This window comes from Hoplias malabaricus, chromosome 5, assembly GCF_029633855.1.
Source record: "Hoplias malabaricus isolate fHopMal1 chromosome 5, fHopMal1.hap1, whole genome shotgun sequence".
Classification (NCBI taxonomy): Eukaryota; Metazoa; Chordata; class Actinopteri; order Characiformes; family Erythrinidae; genus Hoplias; species Hoplias malabaricus.
The window spans coordinates 57,357,007-57,371,108 of NC_089804.1; the positions used below are offsets into that span (position 1 = coordinate 57,357,007).

The following is a 14,102-nucleotide window of genomic DNA, read 5'->3' on the forward strand; positions in this document are numbered from 1 at the left end:
CTATGTTGCTGCATGTAGTTGTTGCCACAAATCTCCACCGTCTCATGGTCCTGGGTTCAATCCTCCTTTCCAAGGTCACTGTCTATGAGGAATGTGGTGTGTGTGTGTGTGTGACTGGGTGAGTGTGTGAAACTGTCCACAGGTGTGAGTGTGTGTGTGACGGGTGAGTGTGTGAAACTGTCCACAGGTGTGAGTGACTGGGTGAGTGTGTGAAACTGTCAACAGGTGTGAGTGTGTGTGACTGTGTGAGTGTGTGAAAGTGTTCACAGGTGTGAGTGTGTGAGAGACTGGGTGAGTGTGTGAGAGACTGTGTGAGTGTGTGAGTGACTGGGTGAGTGTGTGAGAGACTGGGTGAGTGTGTGAAACTGTCCACAGGTGTGAGTGTGTGTGACTGTGTGAGTGTGTGAAAGTGTTCACAGGTGTGAGTGTGTGAGAGACTGGGTGAGTGTGTGAGAGACTGTGTGAGTGTGTGAGTGACTGGGTGAGTGTGTGAGAGACTGGGTGAGTGTGTGAAACTGTCCACAGGTGTGAGTGTGTGAGAGACTGGGTGAGTATGTGAGTGGCTGGGTGAGTGTGTGAAACTGTCAACAGGTGTGAGTGACTGGGTGAGTGTGTGAAACTGTCAACAGGTGTGAGTGTGAAAGAGACTGGGTGAGTGTGTGAGAGACTGTGTGAGTGTGTGAGTGACTGGGTGAGTGTGTGAGAGACTGGGTGAGTGTGTGAAACTGTCCACAGGTGTGAGTGTGTGTGACTGTGTGAGTGTGTGAAAGTGTTCACAGGTGTGAGTGTGTGAGAGACTGGGTGAGTGTGTGAAACTGTCCACAGGTGTGAGTGTGTGTGACTGTGTGAGTGTGTGAAAGTGTTCACAGGTGTGAGTGTGTGAGAGACTGGGTGAGTGTGTGAGAGACTGTGTGAGTGTGTGAGTGACTGGGTGAGTGTGTGAGAGACTGGGTGAGTGTGTGAAACTGTCCACAGGTGTGAGTGTGTGAGAGACTGGGTGAGTATGTGAGTGACTGGGTGAGTGTGTGAAACTGTCAACAGGTGTGAGTGTGAAAGAGACTGGGTGAGTGTGTGAAACTGTCCACAGGTGTGAGTGTGTGTGACTGTGTGAGTGTGTGAGAGACTGGGTGAGTGTGTGAGTGACAGGGTGAGTGTGTGAAACTGTCAACAGGTGTGAGTGTGTGAGAGACTGGGTGAGTGTGTGAAACTGTCCACAGGTGTGAGTGACTGGGTGAGTGTGTGAAAGCGTCCACAGGTTTGAGTGTATGTGTGACTGGGTGAGTGTGTGAAAGTGTCCACAGGTGTGAGTGTGTGAGTGACTGGGTGAGTGTGTGAAACTGTCCACAGGTGTGAGTGTGTGAGTGACTGGGTGAGTGTGTGAAAGTGTCCACAGGTGTGAGTGTATGAGTAACTGGGTGAGTGTGTGAAACTGTCCACAGGTGTGAGTGTGTGAGTGACTGGGTGAGTGTGTGAAAGTGTCCACAGGTGTGAGTGTGTGAGTGACTGGGTGAGTGTGTGAAAGTGTCCACAGGTGTGAGTGTGTGAGTGACTGGGTGAGTGTGTGAAACTGTCCACAGGTGTGAGTGTGTGAGTGACTGGATGAGTGTGTGAAAGTGTCCACAGGTGTGAGTGTGTGAGTGACTGGGTGAGTGTGTGAAAGCGTCCACAGGTTTGAGTGTATGAGTGACTGGGTGAGTGTGTGATGACTGTTGTGGACTGGGGCCCTATCCAGGGTGTTGTTCTTGCCTTTGCACAGTGATTCTGAATGGGTTCTGCACCCACCACAACCTTGATCAGGATGAAGGGGTTATAGAAAATGAATGAGTGAATGTGTGATATTTGGATTGATGTGTTTGTATTTTAAAAATGGGCAGATGAAGAGGCCAGAAGCCTGTAAAGGAGAACAGGTTTGGGCACTGCCTGTTGTTGTGGGCGTTACTTTCGTTTATTGCTGGCTCCATGGTGTTTAAAGCTGAATTACACTTAGATATTCAAGTACTTCCTCACATCTCCACTCAACTACACTCAGATGTAAGTTGCCTTTTTATTATATGTTTTACAAATTATTATTAATTACCTTTAAGATGTTTTTAAAATATAATCATATTATAAAATACATTTTAAATCATTTATAGACCTTTATAAGTGTTGTCTTATTTTAAAATGTTACCTTAATTTGTCAGAAATTAAATGTCATCTAGAGCAGCTGTTGCTTTATTAAATTAATAACAGCCCACTAAAGATATGTATTTATTGGTAGGTAAAAGGACAGAAATGCTAAATATGTGAATCTGTAATGTGGGCAAATACGATCAGTCAACTTATCTATTAGCTGGGTTTTCTGCAATTTAAAGCAATTGTAATACAGAACATTTCTCAACACAAGATCACAAAGAACAGCTCTATATAATATGCCCTGTGATGGACGGATGCCCTGTCTGTCAGGAATCACGGAGCGGACTGACGGAGGCGGACGCATTTGCTAAAACACGGACAGTTTAATAAAGCAAAACAAAGACAAGATACAAAGGAAACAACAAAACACGAAATGAAACGAAACTATCACAGAGACAGACTAGACTGGGAAACGAAACGACGACGAGGGAAACTACGGAGACAGACAGATAACATGACCGACATGACAAAGGATAAATGAGAATGTGAAATGAACGACAAACAGGACATGAGACAAGAGGGCTTAAATACTAACACAAACGAGACACACCTGGACAGATAACGAGGACGGGTTAACACATGACACGGACGAGGAGGCGGGACGAGGGCGGAGACAAGGATATAAACAAAACATAGCCATGTGCTAAAAGCACATGGCCGGGGACAACAGACATGACGAGACGAAGGCGTGACACTGTCCAGTGTGGGTTCCTGCCTCCTGCCAGTGATTCCGGGTACTGGAACCCTGGACTGGACAAGCAGTTACAGTTAACGAATGAATGAATATTGTCGCAGTCCAATAAAAACATCCATCCATTATCTGTAACCGCTTATCCAATTTAGGGTCGCGGTGGGTCCAGAGCCTACCTGGAATCATCGGGCGCAAGGCGGGAATACACCCTGGAGGGGACGCCAGTCCTTCACAGGGCCCAATAAAAACATGTACGTCCATTTTTGTGGATTTTTAGTTTACTACGTCATTTGAACACAGCAGCTGTCCTTCACACTGTGTGAACATTTCATGATGAATGGAATATAGAAGCAATAGAAATGCTCCAGAAATCTTTTTACATTGACTTCCACTGAACGTTAAGAAGGTTTTATCCTGAAACATTATATAAGTCCAGAGGATTACCATAGTCTGCCGCTGCTGCATCAAGAAATGCAACCTGAGACTCAACATTATGTACCACTGGAACACAAGAGGAGTCCAGTGCTGGGTTTACACCTACAGTTAATATCTCTTAACATTGAATGGCTTTCTTTAATATAAAACTAACTCTTACATTAGTGAATTAACACGTTAAAATCTCAAGATCTGTATGGGGCTCATATATTAATTCCTCTTTGTCAGATGTACAGCAATTACACATTAGTCTCATAGCTGTTACTGATTTATTTGGTGCTCTGATGAATGAAAATATTATATTCAAAACAATAAATATTGTCAGTGTGGTTAAGGTCTTGTTGCTGTGTTATTTAAATGAATCACATGATAACTCCTATGTTCTTTGTTTGCCCAAAACTAACAAATGCTTTTTGACCTCCAGCTGAATGGCCAACCCCCATAATCCAGAGGATGTGGCTATAGAACCTGGAAATCTGGGTAAGGATGAATCTCTCCGTCAGCAGGAGTTCACCTGTCACTGCTGCTATCAGGTCCTGGTGGATCCCACCACTCTCAACTGTGGACACAACTTCTGTCGTCACTGTCTGGCTCAGTTGTATCTGTCTGCTCGCAAGAACGAGTGCCCAGAGTGCAGGCAGATCTGGAGAGGGTTCCCCAAAATCAACCTGTCATTCAGGTACAACTGGGTACACTAGTACAAGGACTTTGAGGGTGAAAGGGTGAAGGCTAATGGAAGTTCCCACAAACATATGCCAAGAAACATCACAGCTTTTTAGACTGCCGTTAATGCAGGAATATCAGAGGTCTACACGCTTGGAGGAGATGCCAGCGCTGGCTCATATTGTGTTAAATGATGGGGTCCAACACAAGTCCAACACACACACAAACAAAAATACAAAATCCCCTCACCTTAAAAACAACCCCCAAAATATCCCTGAAGCTAACAAAAGGGTGATCGCTGAGCATGCTGGGAGCTCCCCCATGAACTTCTCAGCCTTTTGCAGATATTATTATTTACTTACTTTTAGCCATAACTGTTTGATTTCTGTAAAAATAATGCATATGTGTGATTACTGATTGACTCTAACCAATCCGGCTTCAAGAGCGGCGACTCGACGGAAACTGCACTTGTGTCAGTAATGGAAGCTCTTAAAGATGCCAAAGCAACAGGCCAGTCCTCAGTTCTCATCCTGCTTGACCTATCAGCAGCATTTGATACGGTCAACCACATCTTACTAAACAAACTTACTGACATGGGTTTCAAAAACAATGCACTCTCCTGGTTTGAGTCTTATCTCACTGGACGATCCTTCAATGTGTCATGGCTTGGACAAACATCAGCGCGACACCACCTCACCACAGGTGTGCCCCAAGGCTCAGTGCTGGGACCCCTCCTCTTTGCCTTGTACACCACCTCTCTAGGCCCAATCATACATTCGCACGGCTTCTCCTATCACTGCTATGCAGATGACACACAGCTCTATTTATCCTTTCCTCCAGGTGACACTTCAGTGGCAACTCGAATCTCTGACTGTCTCTCTGACATATCTACATGGATGAAGGAACATCACCTCCAATTGAATTTATCCAAAACTGAACTACTGGTCCTCCCAGCCAAGCAAGCTATTCTCCACAACATCAGCATCAAGCTAGAGTCCCTATCAGTGGCTCCCACCAAGGCTGTAAGAAACCTGGCTGTCATGGTTGATGACCAGCTGACCTTCACAGATCATGTTACCGCTGTAGCTCGATTGTGCCACTTCTATCTATTCAACATTCAACAAGGAAGGTTAGGCCGTACCTAACTCAACATGCAACACAGCTCCTTGTTCAGACGTTAGTAATCTCCAGTCTTGACTATTACAACGCCCTCCTGACAGGTCTTCCGGCCTGTGCTGTGAGACCGCTACAGATGATCCAGAATGCTGCAGCACGCCTGGTTTTCAACCAGCCAAAAAGAGCACATGTCACGCCCCTATTAGTTGAGCTGCATTGGCTACCCTTAGCTGCTCGCATCAAACTTAAATCACTAATTATGGCCTTCAGAGTATTCACTGGTTCTGCTCCCATCTTCCTCAATAGACTCCTAAAACCATACGTTAGCGCCCGCCCTCTCCGTTCCTCAAAGGAGCACCAACTAACACGACCAACCCCCCCGTACAGGTCAGTCGAGGCTATTCTCATCTCTGGTACCACGCTGGTGGAACGGGCTTCCAAGCACCATCAGAGCAACAGGAACCCTCTCCGCATTCAAGAAATCCTTGAAAACCCAACTCTTCCAAGAGTATCTCTTGCACTGAAAGTCTTTCTTTAATGCACTTATTACTTCCTGCATATTGCACTCAATGTAAAGTATTTTGTAAAAATTGTGCTGTAGTTTGAATGTTAGATCCTCTTTTGTAAGTCGCTTTGGATAAAAGCGTCTGCAAAATGCATAAATGTAAATGTAAATTATGTATATTATGTAAATCTGGTGCAGTTGCATACTGTTGTATACTGAAGTTAATGCGTGCGATCCATACACAGGGATCTGGTGGAGCAGCATTGTGCAGCTGATGTAGAGGAGAGGAGAAAGGGCATCTCAGCTGACCCCAAAATCGCACAAGCTCTGCAGGCCTTCCAGCGCTCTGAGCAAGAGGTCCAGCACCGGGCCACTTATCAGGTTCAATGGCATCCGTGGCTGAGAAAGGTCGGCTTCTTTACTGGAGTCCTCATCGCCCTCACCGCTAAAACAGTGAGACATACACCTATAAAAACACCTGTGATAACACACCAATATTAACACACCTGGAGTGTGCAGAGCACCGTGACAGGGAAATATGTAAATCTTCAGGGAAATATGTAAATCTTCAGGGAAGTATGTAAAAGTAGATGTAAACAGTACAGAACTGCGCTGGTATTTCTTAATAGGTCTAGCATCTTTCAGAATAGATAAAAAGTTACCCTTTTTCCACAAGTGAACACAGTTCTGGGTCTTAATCGAATGTCTGTGATCTGCTTTGGTCAAAATATCACAAGGATCAACCCCCACAGCAGCCTAAACAGCCTGTTGGTTTCAGCCCCTTTTCCTTAAAATGAAAAAGAGCCACAGCTCACCCTCCACCACAAAATGTGCAGCAGTGAGAAGTGAGGCACATGGTCTCTCACTTTAACATTTCTATGCTCAGATCTCTTGTTTGTCCACTTTATTTTTCTCAGATTTTCTCAGTTCTCTTATTTCTCTGTTTTTTTTGCTAATTTTTTGTTTTCTGATTTCTCTGTTCTCTTTTCTACATTTCTTCTCAATATATTTTGTCTGTTCTCATTTCTTTGCTGTATTTTTTTCACTTTTTGCTCAGTTTTTGCTCATATTTCTCTGCACTAGTTTTCTTTTGTACTAAAATATAATGACCTTTGTTCAAAAACTTCACACAGGAGCACGGAAACCGTCTTTAGTGCCACAGATTAAACAGAAAATAGGAACTGTGGGACTAAAGATTCATTCATTCATTCATTGTCTGTAACCCTTATCCAGTTCAGGGTCGCGGTGGGTCCAGAGCCTACCTGGAATCACTGGGCGCAAAGGCAGGAATACACCCTGCAGGGGGCACCAGTCCTTCACAGGGCAACTCACACACTCACCCAGTCACTCACACACACTCACACCTGTGGACAGTTCTCAATAACCAGTCCACCTACCCGCTTGTGTTTGGATTGTGGAAGGAAACGGTAACACCCAGAGGATACCGGCACATACAGGATTCTCGCTCCTCACACACAGCGACCCGATGCAGGGATTGAACCTCAACTCCAGAACCCTGGAGTAAAATTTAAACAGCAGCCAGCGAGAGAAGATGTATAAGTCAGAAGTGTCTGATAAAGTGGCCGGTGAATGGAATAAAGAACAGATAAACCAATAATAAAAATGTGTGTGTGTGTGTGTGTGTGGGAATGTTAGGTAGTGTTCCAGGTGTATCACTGGGGCAGCGGGGACTCGAAGGTGGAGCTGCTGGTGGGGAAGCCGCTGGATTTGTGGACAGTGGAGGAAGTGTCTGTGTGGATGGAGAGTCTGGGGTCATGGGCTTCTCCTTACAGAGAGACCTTCCACAAGCAGCAGGTCAACGGAAGGTATAACACCAGCATGATATGTGTGTGTGTGTGTGTGTGTGTGTGTGTGAGACTGTGTGACCTGTCCACTACTTCAAATTTTTATTTAATATATTTTATTATTTTATTTATATAATATCCAAATAGGAAGGTTTAACCCACCGTGTGTGTGAGTGTGTGACCTGTGACCTGTGACCTGTCCACTACTTCAAATTGTTATGTTCATTCATTCATTCATTATCTGTAACCCTTATCCAGTTCAGGGTCGCGGTGGGTCCAGAGCCTACCCTGAATCATTGGGCGCAAGGCGGGAATAAACCCTGGAGGGGGCGCCAGTCTCAAATTGTTATGTAATATATTTTATTGTTTTATGCATATAATATCCAAATAGGAAGTTTTAACCCACCGTGTGTGCGTGTGCGTGTGTGTGTGTGTGTGTGTGTGTGTGTGTTAGACTGCTGAATGTCCTTTCAGAGCAGGATTTACTGAAGCCTCCCTACAGTGTAGAGGACGAGCTCCATCTCCGTGCCATGCTGAAAGAAGTGCAGACAGTGCAGGAGCTGGGCTTTAAACGCCCTCAGACCCTGTGGGAATACAAGGTAAATGCAGCTGTGGGGTCCGTGGGAGTGTAACTGGGGGACTGTAGCAGTAGAGACCTTTAGATATTCACATTCACGTGACATTTGGCAGCACTCTTACTGCAGAGAACAAATAAGCGTTAAAGTGTTACTCTGTAATGAAGAACTGAACTTAATTCAAACGTTCTCCTGCTCTTTGTTTCATTTTATGGGAACTGTTGAGTAATATTAAAAATGACCACAAACTCACACGTACTACTGGATACAATATTATCCCCAATAGTATCGTTGTTTTTTTCATTCATTCATTCATTCATTCATTGTCTGTAAGCGTTTATCCAGTTCAGGGTCGTGGTGGGTCCGGAGCCTACCTGGAATCACTGGGTACAAGGCAGGAACATTTTTTTCTGATGGAGCCCATAACAAATATAGGGAAGAATAAATCCTTCTCTCTCACCATTTTCATTCATTCATTATCTGTAACTGCTCACCCACTTCAGACCGACTGTGTTTAATTAATTAACAAATATAAGTAAATAAATAAATGAAGGGTTAAATTATTAGCAGGTAAATTATTGAACTGTTCATTGGCATAGTGTAAGTGGCAGTTCATAAGCAGGTGAAGGCTCAAGTAGGGGTGGGTGATATGGCCCTAATATAATATCATGGTATTTTGGCAATAACGATAATTTTGGCGATATGAAAAAGCACTGAAAAATAATTATTAATTCATTTATTTATATTATATTAATTATTAAATAGTTATTAATTTTAAGAACACATACTGCAATAAAATAAATGTAAATACATGTAAAATAAATGTAATATATATTAATAGTATAAATGTTTTTTGCTGTGCTGAGTCAGTGGCGTCTATCTGAAGGTTAGAGCTCATTGGATGTTGAACTCTTCTCACTGCATTTTTGATTTTCCTCGTCCTCAGCCAGGCGCTTCTGCTCGAGGGGGTGAAACAGTTTAGTTGTACCTCTGTTGTTGCAGGCTTCTTTTATTTCTTACATCTTACCGTGGTTTATTGTACATCTGCCTCAGAGTAACACTTGCATTCCTTCGCTCTCAGTAACTGGTGATTAGGGGAATCCTAACTGTCAGGTAGAATTGATGACAGATGCCCTGTGGTGGACAAAATAAAGAAAGTCGTGCTTTTGGATTGAGCTGAATGCACAATGGAATGTATTTTCACCGCAGGCCTGTACTCATTCTGGCTGTTTCACATTTTCAGTTTGTGTTGGAAAACACCTGGGGAAACGTGAATGAAGCCAGGTCACTTTCGGACACAGTTTTCCTGAGAGATTTATAATGAGATTTATATATCATTATAAAACACTGATTAATGAAGATTCTTTAAGGGATTGGAAAGTGCAAGATACTTAGTGTAAGTGCACCACATGTTTAAACTCTGCCTGGGTTCTAATTTCAAATTTAGACTCATCTCCATTCATTCGTTCAATGTCTGTAACCCTTGCAAGGTGGGAATACACCCAGGAGGGGGCGCCAGTCCTTCACAGGGCAACACACACTCACACATTCACTCACACACTCACACCTACGGACACTTTTGAGTCTCCAATTCACCTACTAACATGTGGTTTTGGACTGTGGGAGGAAACCAGAGCAACTCATCTCCAGCATCAGTATATATTTATATTACTACGTTTTGGTGTGCATTATCGTACATGGATAACAGATACTTTGGTAAATGTTTGCCTGCTAATTAAATGCTCATTTACTTGTGTCACGCCTACATCCCAGGACTCCACTTTCCAGAACGCACCAAACAGTCACATGACTATCCACCGGACTATCCCTCACCAGAATTCTAATCATGCACACCAGTTTGTATCCCTATATATACTCCAATCCCTCTATTGTTCACTGCCGAGTATTGCCGTGGTTTGTCCCAGTGTACAAAGCGTTCTCTTGATACAAGTCTAACGATCTCCTGTTGCCTACTCCTTGTATGTTATTTTGGTTTACGTCTCTTGCCTCGGCCCTTTTGGTATTGTTTGCATTCATCGGTATTTGGACTCTGCCTGATTTTTGACTACGCTTATCGCTTCTTCCCTGAGCTACTGTTTGCTCCCTGTGTTTGGACCTTGCTTGTTTTTTACTACTCTTTTGGATAAATGTTAATATACTGTTTACTGTGATCCGCAAATGTCAGCTCTCTGTCCTGTCCTGACAACTTGTCTGTGGGCAGTTTGCTGACAGTAAAACCCAGGGAAACCATGCTGTACATTTATAATAATTCATATACATTTCTAAATTCACTAATTAAAATATTATACAATTTGTGTTGTGTCTTAGTTTTACACATAAATGAATAAATAAATCTAAATGCATAGATGAATTATTCAGAGGGAAAAAATAGGTCATCTGACCTCAACAAAAGTCGACAGAAACTTGATCACTCAGCAGAAATTTCAGAAAGAAGCAGACCACAGCCGTCTAGTAAATGTACTGAGATTAGACTTTATCTCAGATGTTTGATCCAGTGGAGAATATAATAGGGTCATTTTTACAAATATTTCTTGACATATTATATCCGTCTGAAATGGACTGGAGCTCTATCCAGGGTGGGTTCCTGTCTTACACCCACTGATTCCAGGACCCTCCACAACCCTGAACAGGATGAAGCAGTTACAGAGGATGGATGGATGGATGGATGGATGGATGAATGAATGAATGAATGAATGAATGAATGAATGAATGATAACTGATTCCTTTTAGGGGAAGGAATGGGCTTAAGGTTAGAGAAGCAAGCTTGAGACCAGAGGGTTGCTGGTTCATTTCCCAGGACTGGCAGGAAAATCTGCTCCCTGGGTGTCGAGGTGGTTAGCAGCCCACTGCTCTGTGTGTGTGATCACTGTGTATGTGTGTGTGTGTGTGTGATCACTGTGTATGTGTGTGCGTGATCACTTTGTGTGTGTGTGTGATCACTGTGTGTGTGTGTGTGTGTGATCACTGTGTGTGTGTGTGTGATCACTGTGTGTGTGTGTGTGTGTGTGTGTGTGTGTGATCACTGTGTGTGTGTGTGTGTCTGATCACTGTGTATGTGTGATCACTGTGTGTGTGTGTGATCAGTGTGTGTGTGTGATCAGTATGTGTGTGTGTGATCACTGTGTATGTGTATGTGTGATAACTGTGTGTGTGTGATCACTGTGTATGTGTGATCACTGTATGTGTGTGTGTGTGTGTGTGTTTGTGTGTGTTTGTGTCTGTGTGTGTTGTGTGTGTGTGTCAAGAATTTCTCACTAGTGTGTGCTTGTGTTTTTAAATCCATGGATGTGTTAAATGCAGAGAAATATTTTTCTTAAAGGGATAATAAATAAAGGTGATTTTTCTTCTTTATCTGATTCTAAAGGCTGTAAACGAAGGGAAGTCTCTGTTCCTCCTCCTCTCCATGATCGAATTTCCACGTCTCTCCATCCTCTACATTTACTTCTTCGACTACTACGACTCCTTCCTTCCCTTCATTCACATCAGCTGCCCATCGTCCACAAAGAGCTCAGAGGAGGGGCTACCCTTCAGGAACCTGGTAAGGACGAGTGTGTGTGTTTATGTGTGTATGTGTGTGTGTGTGTGAGTGAGACTTGTCTGCCCTCCTATGGTCATTATTTGTCAGTAAACCCCCCCCCCCCCCCCCTCCACAGGAGGAGACTCCAGACTGGAAGCAGTGGACAGAGTTTGTGGTGAAGTACTGTCTCCTGCCCTATCACCTGCTGGCGGCCTTTGCAAAGGCTTGGCTAGACATTCACTACTGGACAGTGTGGTGTTTCCCGTTGAGCGCTTTGCTGCTGACCGTGAGAGAGGCCTCTGACCTACTACATTACTGGAGACGCCTTAACGTAAGGTAAGCCAAAAAAAAGCCTCAACTCTAATTAAGCTTGGAATTTCTCTGGCACGTTACAACCATGAAGACGTTTCCATATGAACATTCATTCACAAATTCAGACTTTGGTACGAGGAGTGTGTGAGTGAGTTACAAGTCTGCAACACAAGGTGCTTCACATCTAAATAAGGGGGAGGAGTTATAACCATATTGAGGAGCATAGGGTGGAGAAAAGGAGTGTATAGAACAGCAGCAAAGATCAAGCCCAGACAAAAAGAACAGACATTGTCTGGACATTTCAGCTTGTAACAGAGGACTAAGAATTATTTCTTATTATTTTTTTAAACAATTTTCTTTTGTAAAATTTATTATGGAATTCATGGAATTATGGGAGTAATTATATTTAACACTGACCCAATTCTTGTGATCTCTGTGCTTTAATTTCAGGGTAGTGGTCATTCTGTGCTTCTGTCAAGTGCTGAAAACCTTCGCTATTTGGTTTTTCCTGAGGATACTATGGTTTCTTCTTCCCCAGTTTGTTTGTAAGAGCGTCTTCTACTGGCTGCTCTACTTCTACCCTGTCATCAGCACCTTCACTCTGATACAGGTTATACGTCCATATATAATCCGTGGACAATAAAATACATGAATACAAACTCTACTCAGACTAAATAAATAATATACATAATTAAAAAGTAAATCACATTTTTCAGTTTAATCCTGTGCAAATTTTACCTTTATTACAGTTCTCTCTCTCTCTCTCTCTCTCTCTCTCTCTCTCTCTCTCTCTCTCTGTCTATTTCTCTCTGTCTCTCTCTTTCTCTGTCTCTCTCTTTCTCTCTCTCTCTGTCTATTTCTCTCTGTCTGTTTCTCTCTGTCTCTCTCTTTCTCTGTCTCTCTCTTTCTCTCTCTGTCTGTTTCTCTCTGTCTCTCTCTTTCTCTGTCTCTCTCTTTCTCTGTCTCTCTCTTTCTCTCTCTCTCTCTCTCTCTCTCTCTCTCTCTCTCTCTCTCACACACACACACACAATGTAATTGAATGTAAATATTTAAATTACTGTAAGATTATAAAGTAACTATTGTTTGTAAATATTCTCATGTGATATGCTGCAACATCGTAGTGCAATAATTGTACAAAAAAAGAATCAACCAGATTTTATTAAAATTTATTTTCTTAGAATGTATAAAAAAATGATTTTCTTTTATTCCTAATTACATTATTGAAAATAACCACGTGTGTAAGTGATTTATTTTGCAGTAAATAAATTGTTTTATCATATTTCACCTACAGGGACTGTATTATTATTTGTTGTTATTATTAATACTGTGCTTATATGATTATGAACATTATTATAATTGATCCTGTTATATTAAAACATATTGAAGAAAAATATATAAAACTGTTGCATAATACATAAAAAATTTCGTATCAGTATATACAATTCTAACATTATTCTTAACGTTATTTCATATTTAAATTACATACACAGCATATATAATATATATTTTACAATAATTTCAAAGTTGTCTACATCACTGTCAGTTATTTTAGTAAAATTATGTATTGTCCTATTGTTAATATAATTCTTTCATGTCCTTATTTACAATTCGGATGATTTTTACATATAATATTGTGATATTTATAATATATAATTTTAATATTATAGTTTCTTCTACACAATCTTATTTTATAATTTGTTATTTAATTATAATTTATTAGCAAATTATTTATTTGAATATTTTATTATTTGTAATAATTATTTAAATTATTCACAATCATCGTCATCATACCGTAGGCGAATTGTAGGCCTTTTGAGGACTTTTATATTGCCTTTGTTCTGCTTTGGTTTCTGTGTGCTTCTCAATTCAATTCAATTCAATGTGCTTTATTGACATGACAAATTAGTTACATTTGTATTGTCAAAGCCTAGGTTACAATTTAAAATTTAAGAAGAACATAAAAATTGAATTAAACAACAAAATATTGAATTAAATAAATACAGGGGGTAACTTTTTAGAACTTAGAAACACTTGGCAACATTTACCACAGTGACTGGAACTGGGGGAAAAGGTTATATATGGGGTGTGTGTGTGTTTGGGTGTTTGACAGGGTCACTCACTGTCCCTTTTGCGATGGCAGGCGAGGACGTATCGGGCTGCGAGAGTGCAGCTCTCTCTCTGTTCTCCCAGCAGATACGGGAGTCTGTCTGTGGGGGTCAGGGCTGTGAAGGAAGGGTGTATTTCACTAAATTTAATGTAGAACTATTTGCGGATCTCAGTGTACTTT

General features: G+C 42.0%; 1 protein-coding gene across 1 annotated transcript; it reads left to right on the forward strand.

Moving 5' to 3' along the window:
- Nucleotides 1-3,729: 3,729 nt before the first annotated feature.
- On the forward strand, nt 3,730-12,458 carry LOC136697343 (bifunctional apoptosis regulator-like). The gene is made up of 7 exons (XM_066672379.1): nt 3,730-3,980; nt 5,831-6,038; nt 7,242-7,411; nt 7,845-7,989; nt 11,351-11,524; nt 11,640-11,839; nt 12,266-12,458. Exons 1-7 carry the CDS (start codon nt 3,730-3,732, stop codon nt 12,456-12,458), a joined length of 1,341 nt encoding a protein of 446 aa, XP_066528476.1.
- Nucleotides 12,459-14,102: the final 1,644 nt, after the last annotated feature.

Excerpts from the sequence above, each read along its gene's own strand:
- LOC136697343 (XM_066672379.1), top strand. The coding sequence starts at position 3,730 with ATGGCCAACCCCCATAATCCAGAGGATGTGGCTATAGAACCTGGAAAT. Across the intron at positions 7,990-11,350 it reads AGACCCTGTGGGAATACAAG|GCTGTAAACGAAGGGAAGTC; the intron begins GTAAATGCAGCT and ends CTGATTCTAAAG. Across the intron at positions 11,840-12,265 it reads TGGAGACGCCTTAACGTAAG|GGTAGTGGTCATTCTGTGCT; the intron begins GTAAGCCAAAAA and ends CTTTAATTTCAG.